At 46.5% G+C, this 27,768-nt stretch overlaps 1 protein-coding gene across 4 annotated transcripts; it reads right to left on the bottom strand.

Annotated features, from left to right (window-relative positions):
• On the bottom strand, nucleotides 1-27,768 carry LOC130845021 (phosphoserine aminotransferase). 4 transcript variants are annotated; one of them, XM_057721528.1, is made up of 10 exons: nucleotides 27,631-27,749; nucleotides 24,905-25,105; nucleotides 24,264-24,324; nucleotides 23,245-23,314; nucleotides 20,677-20,882; nucleotides 19,663-19,835; nucleotides 17,945-18,114; nucleotides 11,114-11,242; nucleotides 1,800-1,937; nucleotides 1-1,158 (listed from the first exon to the last, which is right to left on the bottom strand). In XM_057721528.1, the coding sequence occupies exons 2-10, from the start codon at nucleotides 24,941-24,943 to the stop codon at nucleotides 1,053-1,055; spliced, it is 1,092 nt and encodes a 363-aa protein (XP_057577511.1). In that variant the 5' UTR covers nucleotides 24,944-25,105; nucleotides 27,631-27,749; the 3' UTR covers nucleotides 1-1,052. The 4 variants fall into 4 exon arrangements, with proteins under 4 accessions (XP_057577511.1, XP_057577512.1, XP_057577513.1 ...); XM_057721529.1 differs by having other exon boundaries at nucleotides 24,905-25,073; nucleotides 27,631-27,748; XM_057721530.1 differs by having other exon boundaries at nucleotides 24,905-25,035; nucleotides 27,631-27,742.

Raw genomic sequence — 27,768 nt, forward strand, 5'->3', positions numbered from 1 at the left:
TTTAGATGTTTTAGGACTTTAATGTCCTTCACATGTTCAACATAAAACACTGACAATGGATGAGCAATAGGGGGAAAGACTCTTCAGCAAAGATCTTCCTGAACTCACAGCATCATTGGTCAAACACCATAAAGAGAACAGTCATGTGAACAAACAATAGGGAGTTTAACAGAAATTTTTAGTTGAACAGCAAAACTGAAAAACAAAGAAACAACCAACCAGCCAACCAATCAACCTTTCTTCCACCCACTGAAAGGAAAGCAAAAGCGAACTGGCAGTTTCCAAATCTTGTGAAGCAGCTTGAAGAGGGAGGGGAGAGGGGAGGGACACAACTGTTGAGAATGCAACATCTGATGCACAAGGTCAAGGATCCTCACAAATTCCTAAAGTCTCGACATATATCAACAAGAACCGTATTATTAGAAATATAAATGCATAGAGATATAAACTACTTGGTATTCAAAACAGACCTTGCTACATAAACATATAGTATGTCACTTTTATCTCTTTATGAGAATAACAGTATAAAGAAAGATCTCCAGTTTGCCTGTTAGTCCAGAACTCCTAAACACTCACCACATGGTCGGTGGTGACCTGAATTAATAGCTGCAGAATCCAGAAGACCCCACTGCTGTCATCTTGCGAAGGACCAAAATTCAGCACCTAGAGGGCCCCACCCACCCTCCATGCTATGCATTTGTGTGTCTCTAAAAAATAGCCTGCAATTTGCATAATTAAACCCATAGCCAGCTTTGAATATGAGATCTAGGCAGAAAAAAATAGCAGCAAAGACAACATTAGTTAGAATTTGTTAGGAAAGCAAGAAGAAGGTTTTTTAAAAGCTTCCAGTTCAAGTCAGAATTAAGGTTAAGTCCCAATAGCTTGGCAGAGCTGTGGATGTGTTGCTGCCATTCTCTGAAAAAAGAAGAATCTATCATAAGCACGTTCATTCAAGAAAAATACCACGTTTGTTAAGTTTTTGTAGCCATTCCCACGTGACTTTCAATTTTGTACATTGTTCAACGGCAGAGTATATATTGGTTAGGATGTGCTCATAGCTGGTGCATCTCCAAAAAATTCTTCATGAAGGCTGCCAGCTTCTGGACGTCTTCGATGGTGACAGCATTATACAGAGAGGCCCGGATACCTCCCACAGATCTACAAGAACCACAGATGCAGCCATTAAGAATAGGAGCATCTGGTTTAGCATCAAGACGACCCTCCTTCCAGTCACCAGCTCCTGAGAGAGTCGTGGCACCTGAGACCATCGTGTCCAACCTCCCACCCGCGAGCCCCCACAGGTGGCCAGGAGCTTCAGACATCTCAGTTATTAGAAAATTCTTTCTAACACAGCAAAGGACTGCCATGCTCGCGTGTAACCTAGATTAATGCAATTCTTTGATGAGCCTGCCCTACAGAGGACATATATTTTTCATGGAGCTTGCAGGATTAACCACTCTCTCTGATGTTCAGGGGAGCAACAGTGATCTGTTCTTACACTGAACGGGGGTGTGCAGCTGCACCAGAGATGGGAGGGCACCCTCTGTGCTGTCAGAGCAGATTTTCGAAGGTCATTTTGACCAAAGCTCCTGGAAGATGTGGCCCCATCAAGCTCTCTGCCAAGGAATCATGCTAAGGGTTCCATGAGCAACAAAAGGATTACCCTGTAACAAACAATCTTTCCCAACTAGTTATAATAACTGCTACTCCAAGCTGGGCAGGCTCTTAGATGTGCTTTATTTCGCATCTGAAAACCAAACCAGTTCTCTGACAAGCTTCTGGATGGGACATGTACTCACCTATGCCCTTTCAGGGAGATCATTTTGAGCTCAAGAGCTTTGTCGAGAAATCTTTTTTCTAAAGCATCATCTCCTTTGGTACTGCCAATGCGGAATGGAATGTTCATCCTGCTTCTGTTCTGGGGCTCCACTGGACATCTGAAAGACATGTGCAACTGCCATGAACAAACCAACAGAAAATCTTTAAAAACATTTTCCAGATGCAAACAAGAGAGTATAAAAATCATGTGCCCCAGGACATTTATAATTTACTTAAGGAAACCACTCTTGCATACAGAACAGTGAGTTAACCTTCTCTTATACACCTTGTACTTCATTTCCAAAAGGCTCAGTTTCTTCATCTAAATATTGGGCATAATAATAATATCTCCATTTCGGACTAGTTATGACAGCTCAGTAGTACAATGCATACGAAGCTTCCAACACATGGCAGCCACACAGCAATGTGAATGACCCTTTCTCCGCAAGGCTGCAGAGAAAAAAAATAAGTTGGTCTGAATAGCAGCTGTAAGATTTGAAAATAAGGAGCAGCAGCTTTCAAAGCACTTATAACACCGTATTGTCCCCAGCTGTATGATCTTGAACAAGTTACTAAATCTCTCTGTTGTACCTCTATGATGTGAGGACTAAATGAGCCAGTATTTATAGAGAATTTCTGTGGTACATTTGAAAATGGCCACAAATTCTCTGCAGTCCTCCCAGCAAGAGGTGGGGCCTAGTGCCGCACACCTTTTGAATCTGGGCTGGCCTTGTGGACTTGCTTTGACCAAGAGACTGCAACAGAAGTGATGCTGTGCGACTTCCAAGCCGAGGCCTCAAGGGGCATGCAGTTTCTACACCCTCCCTCTTAGAACATCACGGCCATGTAAGCAAGCCCGAGCTAGCCTGCTGGAAACAATCCCAGGCAACAGCCAGCACCAGCTGCCAGACAGGTGAGGGTGGCCACCTTAGACTCTAGGTGAACGACCAGATGACTTGGGTTGAATAAGTGATCTCAGATGAGACCAGAGCAGAAGAAACCACCCAGCTGTGCCCAGCCCCACTTGCTGACCGAAAAGAATCCTGAGCAAAGAAATGGCTGTGGTTCTAAGTCACTGTCTTGAAGTGTTTTGTGATGCAAAAGTAGACAACTGACAGAACTGAGAACAATGTCTGGAACACATTCAATGCTATATACGTATCTGCTGAAGCCAATAAATTTGTCTTTTTATTCCTTGCACAGGGCTCATACAGACTCTCGAAAATGAGTGAGTCGAGTTTCATCTAGGAGAGGTTAGTACTTGACTTCAGTTTCTGATTTGGAAAGTAAGCAAGCCAACATTATTTTCCATTGACAACCAAAGGAGACAAACAGAAGGAGAGCTGAAATTCTACTCTGGAATAGGAGGGAAATATGCAATAACTCTCTTTCTCCGTTTTCTCAAGCACATCCTGGTTTATTCTTCCCCTTCTACAGCGTGGGATTCATTAAAATTAAACAGCAAATGAAAGCAGCGTGAGGAAGCCCCCATTCAAAGTTACGCCTGCTCCTGAGGGCACACACATAATTCCTGTTAATGTTAACAGGGGTCAAGTGCACACTGACGGGCAGAAGAGACGCAAGAAGGGAAACCAAGTATCCGGTAGCAGACTTCGAGCCTGAATCCTGGGCCCCCACTTTTCACAGGTAGTCGGTATCCTGGTTGACATTTAAATTAAAAATTTAGTGTCTACCCTCTTCGATATTCTGCTGCTTCAGGTTCCCCAGGTGAGAGTCCAATTATAGAGCCAGAGCAGCAAAAAGGACATGTGATTTACGGGGAAAAAAATATTAAAAGGGGGAGGAATTAAGAACCTGGATTTACAAAGAATCTGTACGTACAGTCCTGCCCCACACATCTACCCATCCTATTGTGAAAGTAGATGGTATCACGACCGCAACGATGTCATAAAAACTAGAAATTGGAGATTAAATCGGCATGCAACAGGTATCTGCACAGAGCCTGAGAGTGTCTCTGGTGTGAGGCTGAGGGAAGGAAAAAAAAGATTAAGTGGAATTAGCTGCTCCCAACCTAGCAAGACGGCTGTGTAGGGAATTAAAATTCCACAGGACAAATGCTGTGGAAGCACAGAGCTGAGCAAGTAATTCTGCGGAGAGAAGGCTGAAAGGTTTGGGAGGAAGGGAGGTGGGAGGGGCCGGTACAGGGGAGAGGGAGGAAGGGCATTTGGCAGAGAGCTGCGCCTGCCAAGGCCTGGGGGCCCCGGGCAAGTTCTCTGCAGCAACTGGGATGTTGGGTGCCTGGCTGGGGGCAGGACGGCGGGCCGTGCAGGGCCCTGCAGACACGCTCTCCTGGGAACTGGATCTGATCCCAGGGCAACAAGGAGCCATCAGGTTTGCACAACGATCTGCATTTTAGAAAAACAGCTATGACACACAAAGAGGCTGGAGGGTGGGGACACGGGGGAGAGACCTGCTAGGAAGCTCTTACAAAGAACTTTCTAGGTCAGGAGAAGGAGGGCCCGTGACCAAGACCGGGGCCCTGGGGAACCTTGAGCGTGGGCAGCAAATTCAAATGCCCATAGGGACCCAGCTGGCATATAAATGAGTATAGTGGGTCCAACATGACAGACCCAGCATAAACATTAAACGCGAGGGCCCACTCTCTACTTCCACAGAGGAATACAGTCTCTCTTTTTTCTTGAAACACATGGGCCTCCCAGCCTGTTTCTCCCACTTCCAGAGAGACACATGGATTATGGAATAAGAAATCTGGATCTTAAATCGTCTCCCTGTGTTCCAATACTGGTTCACCCTGTGTGTTTTAAACCGTGTGAGCCACACCAAGCTCCGCTGCGGGCTGCCCACTGCTCCCAGACGTTGTCACTACCTCTCACAGGGAGGTAAGCTCTGCTGCCTGAATGAGTCGGGGCGGGGGGGGTGAGGGCAGGTAGAAGGTGCCACGGCTGACAGGGGGCTAGCGTGGGGCCGGTGGGCATGGCAACAGCTGGGTCATCCGAGAACTACAAGCATTTCAGGACAAGGTCTGAGCAGTGCCTCCCGGGGAGTCTGTGACAGAAGCTGCTGTGGATGGTAGTTGCTGGAAAAGCGGTTTCACAGTCACTGAAATTTAGGAAATCCTGCACTATCAGGGCCACATAGGTTACTTGACTCAACTTCCTAGAGCATCTTAAGAGCGCCTGTAAATTCTGAACTCCCAGGAGGATACTTCATACAGGCACACAGTTCTCCCCAAATGCATGTGACTGAAAAACCCTGTGCATCTCTGGGATGAGTGTTCTAGAATGCCCACTGAGAAACACCAGGACTTCCCGAGGTACCAGAGGGGTATGTGTGAGGGGAAAGGTACCGCTTCAGCAGGAGACAGCATCTCACAAGGGCGGTGAGGGTTAGGAGAGTGCAAGAAAACTGCAGGCATTCGGCAAGCGATCATGAGATGCTCATTTCAGTGGCGTCCGCTCCGAAGGACAAACCAGAAACAAAAAGGGCACGAGCGTGCATCCTGAGGGCAGAAAAGCCCACAAAATTAGGCCTCTCCCGACTGCAAGACTTTTAAATAAAAAACTCATTTTAAATTTGCACATGATTAGGAAAACTAGAGTAAAAATATGAAGATCTAACCCCTTCCACAGAGGTGGTTACCATAAACAATCTCTTGTGCATTCTGCAGGATCAGATACACAAATGCGTATACGTGTATATATGTATGTGTGTTTCCGTATGTACATATACACATATATAGTGTTTACAAATACAAACGTTGTGGGTTTTAAAGTGGAATAATAGACATGTCCTTTTTCACACCCGCTCTTTTTCCCTTTGACCTGATGATGTATCGGGTCATCTTCCCAAGTTTGCTCACAGACCTTCACTGGTCTCCATGCACACGTTATCCATACAATGGACGGATCCTAATTTCCTTCATCAGACCCTTCCTGAAGGACACCTGGGTTGCCTCCAGATTTTCCCCGTTACGCAAGTATCTCATTGGACTTGCATGTGCGGGTGCCTGGTTTTGTGCACACTTCTGTGCCACGTAGAGTACTGGCAGAGGGCCAGTGCCTAGGAGTAACAGTCTTTGGTCAAACAGCAAGAGAGTTTTGACCGTTGATGGGTGCTGCAAACCTTGCTCCAAAACTGAACACGTTTACGCTCAACGTACCAAAAGTGTGGTCCCTTGCCAACACCAGATGTTATCAATCTTTCGAATTTCTGCTGATGAGAAGGAAAAAAAAAAACCTCATGGCTTTAATCTGCATTTCCTAAAGAAGTTGGCCCCTTTTCATTTGTCTATTAGCCAGCTGTTTCTTCTGATTTGTTTGCAGTTAGAAACCACATCCTTTTTTTTTTTTTTTTTGGTTATCCTTTCTCATTTGTGGGTTCTTCCCTATGTCGACAGTAACCTTTATGTTATATGCTACCAAATTTTTCTCATATCTGTCATTTTGCTTAAATTGTTTATGATGTTTTGCACTGTAGAAAAGTTTTAAATTTTTCATGTAATTAAATGTCTTACTTTATGGCTTCTGTGTTTTATAGCTTATTTAGGAAGACCTCTGTACTCCCTATGCTCAAACAGAAATTCTCTCATATATTTTATGTTTCTTGCATTTAGATGCATTTGCATCTTTTCGACTGATGAGAATTTTTGTGCAGTGTGACGCAAATATCTAACTCTAATTTTTGTTTAAATGAATTATCAATGCTTCAATCAACTGCAAACATGATTTTCTGTCTAATTTAAAATGCAATTCTCAAGTAAAGAGACCAATTTCTGGACTTTTCCATTCATCTGTCTTTCCCTCTGCCAGTGGCTTTGTATTGTAATAGGTCATACATTAACATTACAATTTATTAATGTTAACATGTTTAAAATTTTTTAGCTATCCTTTTGCACTAACTTTCCCAGCTGAAGACTGAACGGACTTATATTTACTAATTTTTGTGCTTATTGTGAATGGGATCTTTCCTCGTTTTTTATTATTTCTGGAGTATGGGAAAGTGATTGACTTACATATTTAGATGTAACTGATCACAATTCAGAACTTGACCATCTAAGTTTTTCCATTGATTCCCGCCTTCTGAATAGAAAGTTGTATCATCTGTGATTTCTGTTGTCTCCTTAGTAAAGGCTCTGGAACCAGCCCCCCATGACCCTCCCCACATTCCTATCCTACCTGATCCCACCTCCCCGCTGCACCTGACCCTAACCTGTCTGTGATGCTGTAAAACACTATCTGCTCACAGGGTCATGATGACAATAAAATGTATTAATGTCTGTAAAGCGCCAAGGGCTCTGCCTGCCTCATCTTGGGGTTGTCACTAGACCCATCACGTGCCTCCCTCTCTTTCCTAAGGCCTGGTCCCCACATGAGAGTCAGAAAAGGTGACCTCAGACCTGGATATGGATTCTATCACTCGGACATCTTTATCACATTAAAATTAATGTCTGATACATATTAAACACAACGTGTCAGGAACATCCCAGGCGCTTTCCACAATAACCACACGTCATATTAAGAGCTAACTCTCAAGGAGCACTCCCTATGTGCCAAGTACGCTTTCTGGTGCTTTACGCAAGAACCCCTACGTTATATTCTGTTTATTCACGTGCATTTTCATTTAATCCTCGTGACAGTCATACGACGTTATGGTCTTACTACATCCACTGTGCAGATGAAGAAACTGAGTCTAGAGCAGTTAGGACATCTGCCCAAGGCCACGTGCTCGTAAGTGGCAGAACGGGGCTGCCAAGGCGCTATACCGCCCACGTGGGCTCGACTCACAGCCAGCGAGCACGGGTGGGTGGTCAAGCTACGGAACGGGCGCAGGAACTTCAACAGCGGCCTTCTCAAGTCTCTGAGTCCCATGCTGGGAACACTGACGGAGCTGGTACCACCCCCAGCAAACTGCTCAGAACTGCGTTCAGTACAGGGGCTGCCTTACGAGTCAGGGGGCACCAAAGTGGGGACCAAAATGAGGAGCAAACCTGACGGTAAATGGCAAATTCCAACTCTAAGTTCCCCAGTATTCCTCTTAGAAACTGCTCACCTCCCCTTTGGGCATATGTTTCCATAGCGAAGGATTTCCTGAAAACCCAAGTGCACACAGGGACAGCTAGTGAGTGTCCAACTGCGAACACAGAGCAAAGCCTGCTCCTGACCCTGGTAGCAGGTCCCACAGTAACGCCATGAGCCGGGATGACTTTCCTGGGCAGGCGGCCCAGGGGGTGAATGGAAGTTCCCAGAAAGAAGATGCAAGTTCAGGCTCAAGGCTGTTCGTCAGTGCACGAGGAGTTTTGCGCGGACGGGTGATGAGACTCCCAGGAGATGTCCTGCCTGCCATGCCAGCTTCGGCAGGCTGCCTTCTGGAAAATGCCAGGTTGGGTGCTTGCAGTTACAGGACTTCAAGTAGGGGGAAGGAATTCAGGGGCTTCTTGGTGTTCCTTCTATACTCTATTTTGTTTCTAACTTCCTGGATTTCTTCCAGAGGCATCACCATTCTTTCTGTCCTCCCATTTTGTTCCTTTACGTCTCCTGAGAAATATATGGAGCCAAAAGCTCATAGAAAAGTGGTCTCCCCTCCACAACAGCTGCCATGTGCTCTCACTCACATTCAGGTTCTGAGCGCTGTTAGGGAGCCAGGAACGCTGACATTCTTCTGGGTATCCCTAGAGCCTAGCACAAAGCTAGCCCAGAGATGTGTTCAGGCACCATTTGCTGGATGGGTGGGTGGATGGGTGGGTGGGTGGATGGGTGGATGGATGGATGGATGGGTGGATGGATGGATGGATGGGTGGATGGGTGAGTGGATGGGTGGGTGGATGGATGGGTGAATGGATGGGTGGGTGGATGGATGGGTGAGTGGATGGGCAGAGAGACAAACGGATAAATGAACTAGTGAATTAAACATGTCTTCAGACCTTTCCACAGACTTTCTTTCCAATCCCAGCACAAGCCATGCCCTTCAGGTAGCCCACTCTCTGCTCTCCAAACACACTCGTTTCTTCCCTCAGTGCTGTGCAGGGACCATTCCCTGCCTTCCTAAAAATGCCTAAAAGTACTTCTGCCTTCTCTGCCTAATTCTACTCTTGACCAAGGTTCAAGCTCATCTAAAAGCCCTCCCTTTGCCTCCAGCCAAAGAAGTGTCTTCCTGCCTCCAGCTCACAGCTCATTATTTAGCCCTTGGCCATGAACTCCTTGGACCATCTACTGCCCATCATGCATGTTAAAATGGCTCCAGTAAGTACTAGCAGAGTACCCTGGGCTCCCCTCTTACACATCAGGATCGAAAGTGGACGATTCCCAAGGGCCAAGCCACAGAGCCACAGAGCAGGCAGAAACGCGTAGTATGTACCTCTTCCCCTAGATGGCACGTGGAACAGGACCCCAAAGGTCAAGTCACTCAGCCAAGCCAGAGGCCCTGAGGGCTTGTGGCTGCAGGGTCACTGCATGCCAAGAATTCATAGTAGCAGGCAAGCATTTAAGGGCAGAGGTGACAGCAGCAGTTAGGGCTGCCCCCAAAAGTACACCCCCAGCCCCCACCCATGGATGGTTCTGGAAGTGTGTCAGCAAGTCTTGGGTAAACATACAGCTCTAAGTCAGGATTAGGCATCTTTTGTCCTGTGTGGCCCACTAAATTCTCAAAAGAGTGAAAATTCCCTTGTTATTGTCTGCCAGATATTTTTGTTACAACAGACTCAACTTCAAAGAGTAAAGACCACTAAGAAGGGGTCCTGGCTCAGTAAATGAGTGTATGTATGCATGTGTGTAAGTATGTATGCATGTGTGTGTATAAAGGCGTGTGCATACACAGCATAAAGTCTGGCCCTCCCACAGCTGTCCCCACCTTGAAGGAGGGGAAGAGCAAATGAAAACGTCAAAACAGTACCGATAAACCTAGTGACGGGCAAGAATAAAGATGCAGACGTGCAGAATGGACTTGGAAGACACGGGCGGAGGGGGGAGGGAAGCTGGGGTGACGCGAGAGAGGAGCACGGACATACACACACTACCAAATGTAAAACAGAGAGCTAGTGGGAAGCTGCTGCACAGTACAGGGAGATCAACTCGATGACGGGTGATGATTTAGAGGGCTGGGATAGGGAGGGTGGGAAGGAGTCACAGGAGGGAGGGGATATAAGGATATGTGTATAAATACAGCTGATTCACTTTGTTGTACAGCAGAAACTGGCACAACATTATAAAGCAATTGCGATCCAATAAAGATCTGAAGAAGAAAAAAAAAAGAATACATCATCTGTCAAGCTTCTTGTGTGCCAGGCACAGTACTAGGTGCTTTATATCTGGCATTTTGGTGAGAGGCTGTTGTAGGGGGTTGAATGGTGGCCTCTGCAAAGGTTTATCCATGTGCTCACCTCCAGAACCTGTGAATGTGACCTATTAGAAAAAGGGTCTTTGCTGATGCAATTAAGTTAAAGATCTCTAGATGAGATAAATCATCCTGGATTATCTGGTGGACTCTAAATCCAATGACCTTGTAAGAGACAGAAGACAAGACACACGAGGAAGGAGGAGGCCGTGTGAAGGCAGAGACTAGGTGAGGCAGCCACAAGCCAAGGAATGCCTGGAGCCCCTGGAAGCCGGGAGAGGCAAGGAATGGATTCTTCCCTGGAGTCTCTGGAGGAAGCAAAGCCTTGCTGACAGCTTGACGTTGAACTTCTGGACTCCAGAACACTGAAAATAAATTTCTCTTGTTTTAAGCCACCAAGGTAGTGGTACTTTGCCCTGGCTGCCCTAGGAGACCAGTACAAGACCCAGTTGTACGGCGTTGGTCCAGTGGTCAACACATGTTCATGAATCAATTAGTCAAAATAATGTTTAACTAGGAGTTAAATCACACCAGAGCCAATTCCACTCACCGACTGCAGGCCTGGGATGGGCGCGTTTGTCCTGTAATAAGGAAAGAGTAAACCTTCCTAAAAGGGTAAATCACCCAGAGGAGGGGTCAGGAGTGGGTGCTCATACCAAGCGTCTCCAGCGGAGCTGAGGTAAAGCCGAGAGCTTCCAGCGAGGACATGCTTTGTCCCCAGGGACACACAGAGGAGGCAGGCAGAGAGAGGGGTCTGCCCCGGGCTCTGTGGTGTGAGAAACGTCACAACCCAATGGGAGACAGGTCCCAACGCCCGGGATTCCTGGGGTGGGGATGCAGAAGGGATGACTTACCTGCCTCCTGCTCCTGAGGACGTCATTGTCTCAGAGAAAGGTGGCTGCAAACATGTTCCGGAAGGACACGGCATATACACACTTTTAACTTCACAAGAGGCAAAACGTGAGATAAAAACCCATCCACTTACACATAGAATCCTTGAGAATTATCAATAATGTCATAAATCATTTGCGATTTGACGGAGCTAAGCTTCTCCATGGCTGCTACCCCGCCGTTGTTTTTAATCCACTCCAGGACCAAGCCCATCACATAGATGCTAAAATAAAGAGTAAAAAACACATACATATCCATTGAGTTCAGCTTTGCACAAGTGGAAAAACATCCAAGCAAACTGAAGTTGTACTGAAATAGACTTAAAGACACCATTAGACAGACAAGATGAAAGCGGGCTGTGTGCACACCCAGGACAAGAGCATGTCATGAAGCAAAAACAAAGATCAACCCAACTCGAGGCCGCTGAGGAGCATTCAGAAAAGAGGGTTAATTAGGCCTCTTCACTAGAGGTCACGTCAGTGCCCATCTGTCCAGCGCAAGCCCAAGTGCAAACTCTTCATGACACCTGGAATACATCTCCCTGTCTCCACACCTGCTGACATTTTATTCCTGCCACAAGCATCCTCAGACCCCTAGCTCCTCACCCCCAGACAGTTAACTCTTCACTTTCTGAACACTCAGAGCCCTCTGCCCATCCTTCCCATAGTTTCTACCATTGGCTCTTTATTTTATATTTATTTATATGTGTCCGTGTGTCTTGGACCCTGTAGTCTTGGAAGGCTGGAAGCACGGTGTTCACCTTTTCTCCCCGAAAGCCCCGACGCAGGGCCCTCCACCTGGTGAAGGCAGGGAAGCATAGTGATCAAGAGCCTTAAGTCACAGTCCTGACTCTCGTCCCACTGCTGCCACTAGCAGCTTACCCAGGATTAGTCACCCCAGAAATCCAGACCTTGGCTTTCACATCTGGAAACAGGGAGGCCTACCAATCTATGGTGGACACCCAGCATTTTAGCTGCCCTGCTCTTCCTAACTCCACTCTCCCACCCAACAGGACCCAGTGGGGTCCCTTGCTCCCCTGGTCTCAGAGTTGAGCAGGGGACTTAACTGGACCAGTCAGAGCCCTCCATGGGCTTTTCTGAATTGGGAGTGAAAAGAGGCAGAATTGTTTGTCGGTGAAACAGTGAGTTATGAGGTAAGAGCCACAAGGAACATTTGAAGGAGGCTCATCTGAGAAACAGGAGTGCAGATGAGGTGGGATTCAGGTCCCTGGTTCCAGGAGGACCTGCTACACCTTGGCCCTTCATAGAGCTTGGGAGCATCCCTTTCTGAGCCAAAATGTCAACGCTGCACTAAGAGACCTCAGTGCTCTCGTGGGGGCTGCGGGAAATGGGTTGGGTGAAGTGCTCAGTGCAGCACCTCAAACACGGCAGGTGTCGTTAGCAGTATCTTTATTAAAGTGCTCAAAACTGGACCCAAAACACAAGATGTTGAAGAGTAGTGGATGCTTTTCCCAGTGATTGTCTGAAAGCCCCTCTGTTTAAAAAGGTGCCGCAGGGACTTCCCTGGCAGTCCACTGGTTAAGACTGCACTTCCACTGCAGGGATGTGGGTTTGATCCCTGTTAGGGGAATGAAGATCCCATATGTCACACGGCACAGCCAAAAATTTTTTTTAATTTAAAAATTACAAAATAAAAAGGTGCTGAGGGCTCTGTGTACACCTCACTGAAAGCCCGCGGGGCAGGAGCAGAGGTCTCTCAGGGAAAAGACACCATCCTCCTGGAGCTGGGAATGTGGAGAAGGTCAGTGCTCAGCCCTGCCCTCTCTGTGACTGGAAGAAAGGCCCCCCACGGGAATCTGTGTAAACTTAGTTGCTGAGCATCTACGTCCAGCAAAGATCTGGGGTGGTGACCCCCGGACACAGCTGCCTCCTCGTTTAGTAACACCATGGCAGGACAGGGAGGAGAAAAACGCTCTAACACCAGAAGTTTGTCTCAGGGAAGCCCAAGGTACTGACTGGCTCGTTCACTGCCTCCAGGTGGGCAGCGAATCCCGGTGTTTCTACCCCAGAAGGTAGCAGAGCTGACACTGGGCTGTCCAGCAGGCACTGGGCAGAGAGCAGCCAGTGCCCAGAACCATGCGATAGCCCCTCTGGAAGCTTCCCCAGCCTGACTCCCCAGACATCCCTGGGAGGAATGAGAAGTGGCAGCTAAGGGCAGAGGGGAGGAAGTGGGAAGCAGAAAACAGCCTCTGAGTAATTTACAGCCTCAGCTGGAGGCTCTAGATTTACAGCTCTAGATAAAGACTGAGAAATCACAGGGGCAATGGAGAAAGAAGTAAGTAAGAGAAGGGAAGGAATATTCAGTGGTCCAGGCACCATGCTAGCCACTCTCTCTTTTCTTGATCAAGAAATCCGAGGCCAGAGCCGCCATTATCCCATTTTACAGATTAGGAAACGGGCTCAGAGAGCATAACTTGGCTAAAGTCAACCAGCAAGTGGCTGATAAAGCCTGGATTCCAACCCTAGTTGGTCTGACTCCAAAGCCCAATCTCTTTTCAGAGAAACAAAGGCCTCTGGTTTACTAGGGGCTCCAGGACCCTCAATCACTCTCTCACCTGCCAGCTGGGCAGCCAGGCTGGCACCAAGCCTCACAGCACCGCTGCCTAGAACAGCTGCTACAGGGGCATCACAGAACACATGAGCGTGTGTGGACATGCATGTGTGTGTTCTAGATACGGTGCTGCCCTCCCACTTCTCTGTTCCGTAAGATGCTCTAGAATTTCCATCTAACCTGCTCACTCCCCCGTGAACCGTGGAAACACACCCTGCCACATGATCCAAGCAGAGCCACTTTTCGGAGGCCAAGTTTCACTTCTACTTGCAGCTCTGTTATCGCAGGGTAACCCAAGCTGCTATTTCACTCATCAAATCAAGGCAAAGGCTCAGGCCAGGTCCACAGGCCCAGCCAGACCTCGGCACCGACACAATTCCCTCTTGGTGTGTGACTCACCCCCATGCTCAGACTCACTGCCCATGCTCTCTGGCTAATCTTAATGAGATCCGAGCAGGCAAAGTCAGCAAAAAGCCCACCCATTTTACAGACTGCCCAGACCAGCACCCTTAGCCTTGGTCTACAAAGCCTCAGCAGGAGGCAGATGGCTCGGAAGGAAGCAGGAGGCAGATGGCTCGGAAGGAAGCAGGCTCTTCTGCAGACCAGATACCTCTGGAGCAGAAGGATGTCCAGCCCTGTGACTCAAATGGAGCTTCCAATGTGTTACTAACTCATGCTTCTACCTCCATACAATCCAAAATCTTCAAAACACAGGGGCCCTAAGATGCTTATGCATCTTTGCAACTTGGTCTCCGTTCTCCCCACTTTTAACTGGGTAACACTTTTAAATGATGTAGGCCTTCACTTCTAAGAGGCCACCTGCTCCACACAGTACAGGGATCCTGCCTAAGCCTGTGCATTATTAAATGACTCCATAAATCACAGCAGATCCTTTCTCTGGAATATCACTCAGCCATTCAAAGGTGAAAAAAGGCAAGCATCTGAGCTGACCTGGCCATGTTCACAATACATTGCTGGGTGAAAAACAGAATTCACAGAATAGCCTGTATGGTAAAGTTTCATTTGCATAATTAAATATATGACTCTGTATATTTGCATATGCCCTACACAGCAAGCAGTTAACAGCGGTTACCCTGCAGGCTCTGCTGGCCTCAGAAATCTTTGCCAAGATTATGTGTTAATGTTTTAAAGCAATACAAAATACTCTCCGGGCTCTAGGGATTAGAAAAGCACACCAGAAAGTCCCCCAGTCTCCCTGGCTGTTCTGAAGAGCTAGGCCCCTTGGGCAGGCCCACACTCCTGTTCTGAGAAGTAAGGTGGCCTGTGATAGCGGGGTTATTTTGTTTCCTATTAGTTACTTTACCTCACACTACAGCTAAAATGAATTAATACTTACGGGTTCAGTTAGTCATGGTAGCTAAAGATGTCTTGTGGGATTAGAAGAGAAGTTTAGGCATCTGTTTGCTTGTCCACGAACTGAGCTTAGTGCCTTCCACTAAAGGGTTAAACAGAATGCCCACGCGGTCCTTTTATTCCACCCCAATTCACCGCTCAGAGCTACAGGCAACTATGTGATGGCCAGTTGTCCAGCTCAGTTCAAACAAACTGCCCAGGGCCTCTGGTCACTTGGTTCTGACTTTAAAAGGAGAAAAGAGCTTCTTTTCAAACTTGGGACATGTTCAAGGACTTCCATGTGATACAAAGTTCTGAAGTGTTCTGGGTGCCTTATCACCTCACATCGAGGGTCTGAGGAGGGTGTTCTGTACAAATCTCCCTCTCCCCATCGCTTGTTCTCACTGGGTGAGCTACAATTTTCTAATCTTGAAAGCTTAAGTACCCCAAATGAAATCAAAGTTTTCCAAGTCATAGATTTAGGGTAACTGCTCAATTATACAGTCTTTTCCTTTTTTCCTTTTCTCTTCTTTCGGGGTAAAAGAAAGCAAGACACCAAGGGGTGTCTTGGGTCAGAATACATTTAACCCAATCTCTTTCGTCCTCCACATTTATACGATTCTGATCAAATATTACTAGCAATCCTGCCCCAAGATGGTCTCAGTTTTCACTATTCTGATCTGTCTGGACAAGAAACCTCACCCATTTCCTACCCTTGTTTCTGTGTGTCTGGCTGAGCCCACTCCTCAGGCAGAGGGCTCTAGGCAGGAAGTGTCCGCCCTCCCCCACCCTGGGTCCCCACCCCCAGGCAACCAGGTTGACCAGCTGATCAGACTGGTCAAGGCCTGGGGCCAAGGCCTGCACAGGGGCATGTAGCGGGGTGACCCTTTATGAGTCACCGAAAGGAAGACTCTCTCTCAGTGCCTCCACCAGGTCTGACTCCAGACATTTTTATCCCCCGTTAGACAGACTGACCTGCTTTCTCACCATTTCTGCTGATTTTTTTACTCTAATATTAACAGACTGCATTTTAACATATTCATTACATTTTAAAAAAATTCACTTCAAGGTCACTCATGGAGAAGGTGCCAGAGGGTATGACAGCTCCCCCTGCTCCTCCAGCCTCTGCTCTGATCAGAATTGCCGGCCTCAGGCCACATTTCAGGGCCACTGCTCTCCCTGCCTCCTCCCAGCTTCTCACTCCCAGAGCCACGGTGGCCTTTGCCTCCCCTTGAAAGACTCACCTGCCTGCAAGCCAGGCCCCGGCCGCACATTTTAACAGGTAAAGACGGATGCCTCCCACCACCTCCTGCCACTTCACAGCCTGGTCCCAAAGCCCCTTCTCCAGGGGCCCTGTACTGAGGGTCCCACACTGTCCTGCACCACTTAGCACAGCAGTGCTCCTTTCCCAGTTGACTGGTGATCACAGGTTTTTCCACTGCCAGAAACCGCAGAGATAAGACAGCTGGGTGAGATAGGTTCAGCCCTGCTCCTTAATCCCTACCAGGCACTTGAGAAGCACTTTCAATCAGGGTGAAACAGAGTGGCACTGACAGGTGACCAGGAGAGTGAGCACTGGAACCTCTGTTCCCTGGGGAAATCAGGGGACAAAAAGCGAGGAGCTGCTCCAGCCCATGTGAGCTGTGCAGAAAACCAGCAAAAATTTCCATCAGAATTCTCACTGTGGCAAAAGCTCCTTTCATTGCTATGGTAAATTATGTGGAAGAAATTTCCTACAGGTAGCACCTCATAGGGAGATCTCTAACAAGGCCTCCAACCCCATGGAGCTGCAGCCCGCACCAGCCCAAGCCCCTCTTCATACACTCTTTTAAGAGAATTTCTATCATCACGGGAAAAACTGGGAGACTCAAAGAGCTGGACTCCAAAAGCCATCTGTTCTCCAGAAACAGGATCCTTCCAACACAAGCCACACTGATAATTTTGCTTGTGAAGAGCACAAAGGTATAGGGTGTACATACCCAGCCTCTCAGGCCAGATTGCCTGGGTTCAAACCCTGGCTACGCCACTTCCTAGAAGTACAGCTTTGGCTTGTTCACTTGCAAAATGGGAATAATAATGAGCACCTTCCTCCTAGGGTGCTTGAAAGATTAAGAGGGTCATACACATCACTATTTTACATAATAGCTGCTCTGGAAAGATAAGATAATCTATAAATCTGGCTCTTATCCCTGCTGCTAAGGCTCTAGGAACTAACAACAGAAACCACAATAATAATATAGCAGCTAACATTTACAAGTCACTGAAAGCCAGGCACTCACTAAGCACATTTTATACATGTATACTAATCATTCAATCTTCACAGCAACCAATTACTCCTGGAGAAATCTGCTGCACATAGAGGTTAAGCAACTTGTCCAAGGTCACACAGCTTGCTAGCAGTAAAATCTCTCAGGCAATTTTTAAATCCTAGGTGTCACAAAGATTTTCACAAACTACTTGAGTCTGGGAGTTAAAAGACTGTAGGGTGGGGTAGCCTTACTCTCCAAAAGTGCTGTAATTCAGCCTCTCGCTCGGATAAGGGGAAGCCAGGCTAACAGGACCCCTGCAGACTGGGTGAAAAAACAGAGAGGTGTTTGTTCAAGCCAGTGTGTTCGATGCCAGGCAGCCAGCTTCAAGCAGGCCCAGTAAGGAAAGAAAATTGCCGATAGCCCGGCCTCTGAAAGTCCTTCTCCAAAACCACACTGGTTGTTTGAGATGCAGGCATGATACTGCATGTGCAGAAAGCTTTTGGGTTAATGATGAACCACCAAGACTACCAAGATCAAACAAAAACACCCCAAAAAAGAAAGGCAAGGAAAGCTGATCAAACAGCACACTGAGGAGAGCGAGGGAGAGGTGAGGTGGGCAGAGAATCCTGACAGGATACCTGGGCTATTAGGTCACCATGCATTGAATCATGCCCTACTTTAAAAAGTCACCTAGTATTGATGGGAAATATTGAGACCGCCTTACTGGTCCCCAAGCTACACCCCAGAGTTACCTGAAGCAGGGAGGTGTGTTGTACAGAGAGTTATTTCCAGCCTGTACTTTGTAATCCAGGACCGAGGGGCACTCTTTGAGGGCGAACCCCAGCAGGTCATCTCGGACGATCACCACTGTGACCCCTGCAGAGCCAACATTCTTCTGGGCACCAGCAAAAATCACACCAAACTGCAAAAGAGAAAAGCTGCTGTTTCAGATGCACTGGGTCATTTTTCACAAATGTTGTCAAACGTGCCAATCTCTTTCCAAAGCACAATTTTTATGAGGAAGTGACTCTATTTTAAACCTGTTCAGAGTACATTCCCTTCTCTAAAGGAATCTCTATGTGCAACAGCAAACCAATACTCACAAATTTAGAGCCTGCAGATTACGAATCTGTCTGATCCTTCTCCCCAGGGAGGGGCCAGCTCAAGCCCATCACTGTGAAGACCTTGTACCTATTCCTACTCACTCCATTATACCTCTTTTATACATCCAAGCCCATCTTTAAAATAAGGCTGCTGTCCTTAGTAAACCATTTTTTCTTATCCATTTATATTTGTAGAAAGGGACAATCAGAAGATACTGACAAATAATGAGACAAGCTGCCTGAGAGAGAAGAAATTTTAGAAAAAAAAAGATGTTTAAAGGTCCTCTGGGAAATTTTTTCATATAAGATATAGAACCCTCTTCCATGTCTCCCCATGAAACCTTTTGGAAAGTTCAGTAGCATCCCAAATGGGAGGAAGGGGGACAGCCTGGCTTGGCAGGGAGAGGTATTTTACAGTTGACATTGATTAGAAGTGCCAATGCATGGTGACTGAAAATAAACAGCAGGCTATAAACAAAATGTGTACGTCCATACAACAGAATATTACCCAGCCTTAAAAAGAAATGAAGCTCTGACGTGCTACCACACGGGCAGACCCGGAGGACGCTATGCTCAGGGAAATAAGCTAGACACGAAAGAACAAATACTGCATGATGCCACGTGCGTGAGGTGGTGCAGAACAGTCAAATTCATAGAGACTAAAAAAAAAAAGTAGAATGGTGGTTGCCAAGGGCTGCGGGGAGGGAAGACCAGGGTTACTGTTTAATGGGGACAGAGTTGCAGTTTCGGCAGAAAAAGATCTGGAGATGGGTGGTGGTGATAGTTGCACAACAGTGTGTATGTACTTAATGCCACGGAACTGTACACTTAAAAATAGTTAAAATGGTAACTTTTATGGTAAGTATATTTTACCACAATTGTTTTAAAAGGCAGACTACCACCTTGTTTTAAATTCCTCACAGATACCACCGCCCCCCCAGCCCCCCGCCACCCCGCCATGGCGTGCACCAAGGGCACTGCTCCCACTGCCCACCCTGGAGAGTTGTTTGGGAATCTACATGTCCTGTCGATGCTCTTGGAGCTGAGCTGGGTACAAGGCAAGGTGGGGCTCCTTCATACCCCCCAAGCTTGGATAACGCGCAAGCCTTATCCTTGATGACAGCAAGCCACTCCCAAGGTGTCGGAGAAAAAGTTTTCTAAGAGACACTCTCAGAACTAGGTGAATGCCCCCAGGACTTGAGCGTGACCCTGTGGGGCAATCGTTAACACGGGGCTGGGAGTGTCAGGATGTAAACATTCTAACAACCAACACTATCAGCCTTTCCCTGCTCTAGTATATAGTAAAACATCCTTAAAGAAACTGAGATGCTGGGTGCCCCCCGACCCAGGCCTCTTTTACGCTCTACCTTGGAAACATCCACTGGCTTGGACAGGAAGTTTGAGGACATGTCGCAGACCAGCACAGCTCCCTTGACATCAGGAATAAAGTCAAACTCCACTCCGTGCACGGTCTCGTTGGCACAGTAATACACATAGGAAGCGTCCAGGCTGAGGTTCCAGGTACTCGGATCTGGAATTTCTATCACAGGAGACAAGTTGGGGACTCCACACGTTTCCTCCCTTCTTTTCTTAGGGCGATGGGAGTCCACCAGGAATGACGCCCCTCCCCTAGCAGCGGAAGATGGATCCCGGAGCATTCACAAGTGAGAGCACCCTCCCCATCTTACATCACAGTCACCACCAACATCCTAAAGGGATGATCCATCCCACCCTTTTGACTGTTACTGGGGGCAAATAATCTTCAAGAATGGCATGGTGGGTATTTGGGTTCTTCCCCTGTCACCCAGTATCTATCCTATGTCCTATCCTATGTCCACTGAGTTTCCTTCAAGCACCAGCCACCTCCACTCTCAGCCCATGAAGTTCCAGTGCAGCCAATTCCACCCACAGTCCCGAAGGTAGAATGCAACTCAGGCAAGGCCACTTGACTGGTTTGGAATGGGACACAGCAGACGAGACGGTTATTGGGAACGCTTGAGCAAAGGCATTAAAACGTGGGAGAATATAAGGTCAGGAGCAGCTGCAGCCATCTTCTTAAAAGGAGGGGGCAGCTTTCCTGACTGTAGAGGAGACAGGGAGAGACACCAGGACCAGGAAACACTGTAGGGGGCCCTTGATCAAGCCATACCTACAGCCAAACTAGCCCCTGGGCTTTGCAGCTAAGTCAGCAGCCTAGGAATACTCTTTTTGCAGCAGCCAGTTAGTAATCTTAACAGGAACAGGCAGCCAACCTAAATGGTATCAAACTAACTACTGACAAGGGGAAGAAAAAATTGCCCAGGGCAGGGGTAACCTGCTAGCTGAGGAGGGACCACCCACCAGCCTGCATTTCACGGTCCAGCTCAGCTCCCAGCACTTACTTGTGTAACCCCCAAGTTTGGGGTTGACGATATTCACAGTACCAAACTTCTTGGCTTCTTCTGCAGCCTTAGCTGACCAGGATCCCGTCACCACATAGTCGGCACACCTTCCTGCTTTCAGGTCAATCAGGTTCAAGGGGACAGAACTGAACTGGCCACACCCACCTCCTTGTACAAAAATCACCTTGTAGTTGTCTGGAATGGCTCTGTGCAGAGGCAGAGGTGACAGTAAACAGGGTCAAAAATTGAGAATGAGTGATGCTCTTCCAGCACTTTACGCTGGTGTGGATACATTACAAGAACGATGGTAAAGCCCCATCTCTGCCTTCCCCAACCCAGTCATTTATCAACTCAATTCCCTGCACAGGTATTTACTGGGCCCTGTGGTGGAAGCCTATGGTTACTGTTTGGACAGAAGCTAGTAACACCCTGCTGTTCCTTTAGGGAAGCACTGGCTGCCACTCTCAGTCCACCTGGTTCAAGGGTGGCCCATCCCAATGCCAGGGGATGAGCACATGACCCAAGCTGGCCAGTGGGATTTGGCTCTGAGACCTGGATCCCAACTTCTGGAAAAGAGGAGCCGTTTCTATTGAGGGAAGGAAAGAACTTGCAGGAGCTAAACCTCCAGCCACTGATGGCCATCTGATAAAGCTAACACATAAAAAGGCAGAGCCAGGTGATGGAAAAAAAGACCTTCCTGGTATCACGTGAGCTTCTAAATCACTCCTGCACTTTTAAGTTAAATGAGGTAATACATTCCCCTCCCCCCCATTTTTTTTTTGTGTAAGCTGAGAGTTGGGTTTCTGTCATTTGCAACCTAAAGTCCTAAAAGTATATATGTGCTGGTCCATGCTCTGAACCAGGTGGACACTGGAGAAGGATCTTTGATAATCCTTTAGACCTAAGCAGGTATGACCTACCCAATATATATCGAGATTAACAGTGAAAATATTTGATTCCAACATGGAAAATTAAGATGATGACTGGGATAGCTACAGGCAACAGGGTAAGGCCAGCTCAGGCCATGGAAACTGGACCCAAGCCTTTGAGCAATGTCAGAGCTTAGGAACAGGTTATACAGAAGGCAGATGGCCAGGGGATGGAGCTCCAGCACAGAGGCTTAAGGAAAGCACCAAAGGGCAGGGCAGTGTGAGAGGGTCTTGGTATCGCCACCATGAGGGGTGGTGTGCATGGATCTGGTTCTGAACCATGCCTGCCTATATCCAGGGCTCAGGAGGATAGCAAAGCACGCAGACAGGTCTTTGGAGGCTCTAACCATGAGGTTCTCAGCAGCTGGGAGGATGGCAGCCCAAGGCAGGGTTCCTGGTTTATGTTATTCAGATGCAGGGCAGTTAACAAGGTCAAGAACTGGTTGGAAGGACGCCAGACAGAAGTCTAGGTACAGGAGTACAAAGGGATCAGCCCATAAATGGAGCCGGGAGTTCAGGCTGAAGAGGCTTACAGGCATGTGGGTCAAATGACACATCTCTTGGGCCAACATTCCAAGTAGCCACCCTTGAAGGATGGGACTGTTCTGTGAACATGACAGGGACCCAGCAGGCAGCCCTGGCATGCTAAGCCAAGCAGATGATGACCGGCTCTGCACACAGACAGGAGCACGGGCTTCGAGTGCGCCTCACAAAATGTCACCAAGCCCGCCCCATCGGAAGCATTTTATCAAGGCAATTTAAAGGGAAAGTTATTAAATAATTAGTATAATTCCAATTTTGTTAATGAAATAATGCAAGGATGGACCCTAAAACATTAACAATGGTTACCCCAACTGGTGGGGTTGTGGTTAATTCCAGTTGAATTTATGAATTTGTTTTTTCCCTAAAGTTTCTACCATGAACATGCACTAGTTTGTGAGCAGGAAAAAAAAAAAAAGCGTTTTGTTTTCAAGTTGACCATATTAATATGTCTATGTGAATATATTTATATAATATATAAAACTTCTCCTTTAAGCAGCAATCTATTTAAGAACACACTTTCCTCTGGGTAAGAAAAGCAGTGCAGATAACTAGGGGAGTTCATTTGACAATCAATTCCCAGAGTTCAGAACCCTTAAAACTACCCAAAGAGCCTGTTAAAAATGAAGCTTCTACAGAGGCTTCAATTCAACAGGTCTGGATGGGGCCCAGCACCTGAACTTTTTAATACTTCCTCCAAGAGGTGATTCTGACATGTGGTATGAGGCCCATGCTTTAAGAGCCAGTGAACTAAATTATCATTAATTATGCTGACAAAGATGACCACTTCTTTGTCATTTAAATCCATTTTAAGCCAGTCTAACCTCCACAGGGCTGAAAAATCTTTCCCAGATATAGTGATTTCAAATCTTTGGAAAAACCACATAAAATAAAAATAAACACACAAACACAGGATGAGGAACAAATAAAAAGCATTATGTACTGATCTAGTGAATTGGGGAGAATCTTAAAAAGATTATTTTTAAGAATGGAATATTCTGAACACACAGCAGAGTCTAGGAAATCATGCAAAGACACCCACATATGTCGGTCACCACACAAGAGTAACACAATTTTGTCTTTAAAATTTTAAACTTACAATAATTCCCTCACAAGGTTCTCTGTGTTGTTAATAATCTTGGAGAAATCCGATGACCTGTGGCTCATTTCTGTGGAAGGAAAGATAAACAACAAGAAACAAAATTCCAGTTCACAACCAAAGGAACAAAAGTAACTGCAGCTGTAACTACAAAATTTTCAAATAAAATCATAAAAGGAAATGACAGTTACTTTGCATTCAAATTGTAGGCCACAAGTACTTTAAGGGAAGATCCAATTTGATTTCCCAACTGCAAACATCCTAACCCTATTGTCACAGCAGAATGATTTTCCTGGTGGCAATATTCACTGAATGAGCCATTTACCAACTTATCCTTCGGCGTCTGATTTCTCACATCTTTCTCACAAACAGGAATCATGTGCAAAGGCTGCCCTATAGGACAACAGCACAAAATTCCACACGATGCTCCCACTTCACAGAAATCTAAGTACATGTGCCAAATCCACAGGAACAACATTTAATAACAAGGCGCACACAGTTAATAGTCTGCAGCCTTTGGAACTATCAAAAAAGAAAAAGAAAATTAAATTTAAAAAAAAAAGTAAATTTTAGAACTCAAAGGTCATCTTTCCCAATAATATAGGGAAGAGGAATGTGATGAAATTATTAACATACGAGATCTTCAAAAAAGCCTTGTGTACTTTTAAACATTTAACAAGTTCATGTTTAAGAATAGCAAAAACTGTAAAATGAACATGAAGCAATATTACAAATGTTTGGGCACTGTTATGCAAATGTACAGGATCTTTTGATCTCAGAACCTATGAATAGCAAAAACCAATTATGGAATAGTAAATAGAGATGTATAACCCCCTCACCAGCATTTATGTTGGTTTCAAAATTGCTTCGATCAAACATGCTATGGTAGTTATTGAAATTTAAAAATATATCTACAAAGGCCTACAGGAAGACCTACTAGAAATTCTAGGCTTAATGATGCATTTTAATTAGTTCCCTTCGAATCCTGGACATTCACAGAACCCAAAAGTAAATCTTACCAAGAACACTAATCCCAACTCCTTTGTAGTCTAATAATTCTTTTTGTATCTCTAACAATACCTAGAAAAAAAGAAAAGAAAATGATTTCAATATGCTGTGCACAGCTCTCTCTGGACATACAAACTGTGGAGGGGGAGGGGCAGGGGAGAGGATCCACCCACGCCGCCTATGAGGAAGCTTCAATCCCTGCCCACAGCCAATCCCTTTCCTCCTCCTGTTCCCACGGAGCCCCGATGATGCAACTTACACTCAAGTTGAGTATGAAGTTATGCAACTGTGACTGATGCCAAGAAACAGTTTTTCCAAAGGCATGAATTTACGTAAAGATAAAAATTCACTTGGACTTAAAAAAAAAAAAAAATGACGTATAGAAGTTTTCTGATAACAATTCTTTAACTGTCAACATCAGACCTTTGGAAAAATCTAATTCCCTAGAAAATGTCCCTTCCACTCTCTGACAGCAAAAGCACTAAAAGCATAAAGTTCTGGGTTCAGAGGACAACAAAAAAATCAATTAGGCCCCAGTTAAACTGATAACTCAATTTTCCATCTTTCTGGTCTACTGGGATGGGTGGGGTGGGCAGGAATTAGGAAGCACCTGTGGTGAATTAAGATTCTGCAGGGGCACTGATGTACTGACCTCTTCCCTCAACAACAGGCACGAAGGTGACAGTCTCATCCCCAACTTGCAGATGAGGAATCTCAGGGGAGGCTCCAATGGTACTTAGCTGTATGCTCCTGTCCAGCTCCTTAACCCATCATGGAAGATCCCTGCAATCTCATAACCACGTTCTGCCTTGCAAGGACAACTGGACAGGCGAGACCCATCTTATGGCCAATCCTCCAGGAAAGGGGGAGAAGGGTGCAAGGCTCATCACCCCCCCCCCACCTCCAACACACAGTTCGCTAGGGAGGCACCTCATTGTTTTTCTCCCAAAGTAAAATGCAAATTACACACTGAAAAGAAAAACACCCATTGTGTGTGTGTGTGTGTGTGTGTGTGTGTATTTCAGTAAGAAGAATAGAAAGCCCTTATCAGAGATGCATGCTGCAGTGCTCAGGAGTGAAATGACAGGATACCTGAGATTGATTTTAAAATTATCCAGGGGCAGAAGAGGAGAAAGAGGGTATGGGGGAGGAATTGCTGAAACAAGACTGCCAAATGTCCTTAGTTGTTAAATCTTGGATGGGTCTGTGAATTTCATTATATCATTCCCTCTCTACCTTTGTGTATGAGCGAACTGCCATTAAGTAAATAGAGAGAAAGAAAAGCTCTAAAAAGTACACAAAATAGGTGAGATAAACCCTCTGTAGGAGCATCCTGCCATCAAAAGGTGTTCCCTTAAAAGATATAGGCTAAAGACCTCATAAAACATAATCTAAACTGGATTGCCAACTTGTTTGAGAAAACAACATTTTACAATAATGAGACAAAAAAAAGGAAGTTCATGAATTTGTTATCGTTTTTGTTGGACACTTATTAGCACTGGCTGATCAAACTTTTGGCAAATCCTTTCCTTTAGTAAACAGAAACATCTATCAGCAATAGAATCATCCTTGAACTTCTGTTCTGACTGCATTTCTCTTATAGATAGTATTCCTTGAAAAGACATCTATAAAAGTTTATAACCAAAATCATTATAAAAAGTTTTAAAGAATTCTACCCAAAAAGCATAGCCCTTTAATCCAATGGAGTTTATTTTTTTTTCAAACGGCAGAATGCTATCACTTTTGTGGATCACAACTAATTTTTTTAATGAACTAGAACAGACCAGCGCAGAACAGAACACAAAATTGTGTATGTTGTAGTCATTAGGCTAAATATTTCGTAAGCCTTTTGTTTTAATTCTGTGCAGGTACTTGCTCGTTTGGTGAAATATATTTTTCATTGTGGTCACAGTCAAAAAAGTTTGCAGAACTTCTCTAATTCCTATAATTTAACTAATCAAAAAGACACATAAACTAGCAACATTGGAGAGCACATATGAGGGCATAAATCCTTCCAGGAAAATAAATAATTGTATTCCTGATAACAACTGCCTTTAAAATAAATGCAGAACAAATTACACAGAAAACAAATACGCAGAAGACTCCAAAACATGGAGAGGGTAGAGGAAACGTTTGCAAAGCTCTGGCAGGGAATCTCACCTAGGACAGCAATAACTAAGAAAAAAACTAAGCCCTGTACTCTCAGCTCCTATGAGCACTGCCCCCGAAAAGCAAAATGTCCTTTCCCTTCTAAAATTATAAGATTCCCTGTTCTTACCACGACACAGAGAAGGCTCTGTCCCAGGGAGATTTCTACTCTGTTCAACAATAGATAATTGTAAAGCACTTGGCTATGCCCCATGTTGCTACAACATATTATGAGTTACCCTGGTTAGAAAAATAAAAATATAACACCAGCGGTAGCTGGTAAATGCGTCCAAGGCACATTAGAGACTTGGCCTCCTCCACAGCTTGGGAGGATGGATGTGGGGGGCGTGGGTGCTGGAGGTTAGGGAAGCGGCTGGAACCCGGCTGGGGGCTGGGAAGGCAGGGAGTGAGTTCCACTTGCACTTGAAAGATCTGGTAATGGCCCAGGGGAGAATTCAGTCATTCATTTGCTCCGGAACAAAGTGAAGCGAACTGGGCTAGCGGCTCAACGCCTACGAGAGTTTGAACATCAGAATGCCTTTTGGGGACACGCCAGTTCAAAAAAAAAAAAAAATCTACGCGTGAAACAGAAGAAAAAGGGCTTTAGGGACGAGTGGGGTCTCTGAGAGACTAGAAGGGAGAGGCTGGGCTGGACGGACGGCTTTTAAATGTATATTTCTGAAAAGCAATGTTTGCAAGTGTTGGTTAAAGCCAACACTGCTTCCGAGGGGTCGTGCGCAGTCCACCAGTTTGCAATTCCCTCCAGTTAACTAGATCCCCGTTCACCACTCATCCACAATGTCCATTTACGCATCCACTCAACACTGCCTGGCTCGCAAAACTGCCGGGCCAGGGGAACACAGAGTTAAGTGGTTTTTCTCTTCCGCCGCGCCCCCGGCCTGGACGGGTTGAAGGCACAGCGCCGGAGTGTGCAGGTGCGCTGCGCAGCGAGCCAGCACGCCCCGGCGGGACGAGTTCTGCTCGCGGCGCACGGGTAGCCGGCGCCAGGGGCAGCTGCACAAGCAAGCCGCGCCGAGCTTCCTTCCCCAGTGTATTCTTCCAGAGATCCACCCGCGAGAGATCCTGAACTGGGCGTGCACTCTAGTGCAGAGCTTTCGGAGGACTCGGGCAAGGAGTGGGGATGCAGACGCCCCGCTCAGGGATGCAGAGCCACCCGCGCGTCTGCTCCCGCCCGGACCGCACTCCCGGCGCGCGCTCGCGGGAACTTACCGAGCGCGGCAGCTTGGCGGGCCCGGGCCCGAAGTTGACCACTTGCATCAGGGAGTCCATGGTGCAGCAGCCGGGACTGCGAGCCTGCTGGAGCGCACCGATCGCGTGGGCTGCGCGAGTCTGCGGCAGGCGCAGACT

This window comes from Hippopotamus amphibius, chromosome 2, assembly GCF_030028045.1.
Source record: "Hippopotamus amphibius kiboko isolate mHipAmp2 chromosome 2, mHipAmp2.hap2, whole genome shotgun sequence".
NCBI classification, from domain to species: Eukaryota; Metazoa; Chordata; class Mammalia; order Artiodactyla; family Hippopotamidae; genus Hippopotamus; species Hippopotamus amphibius.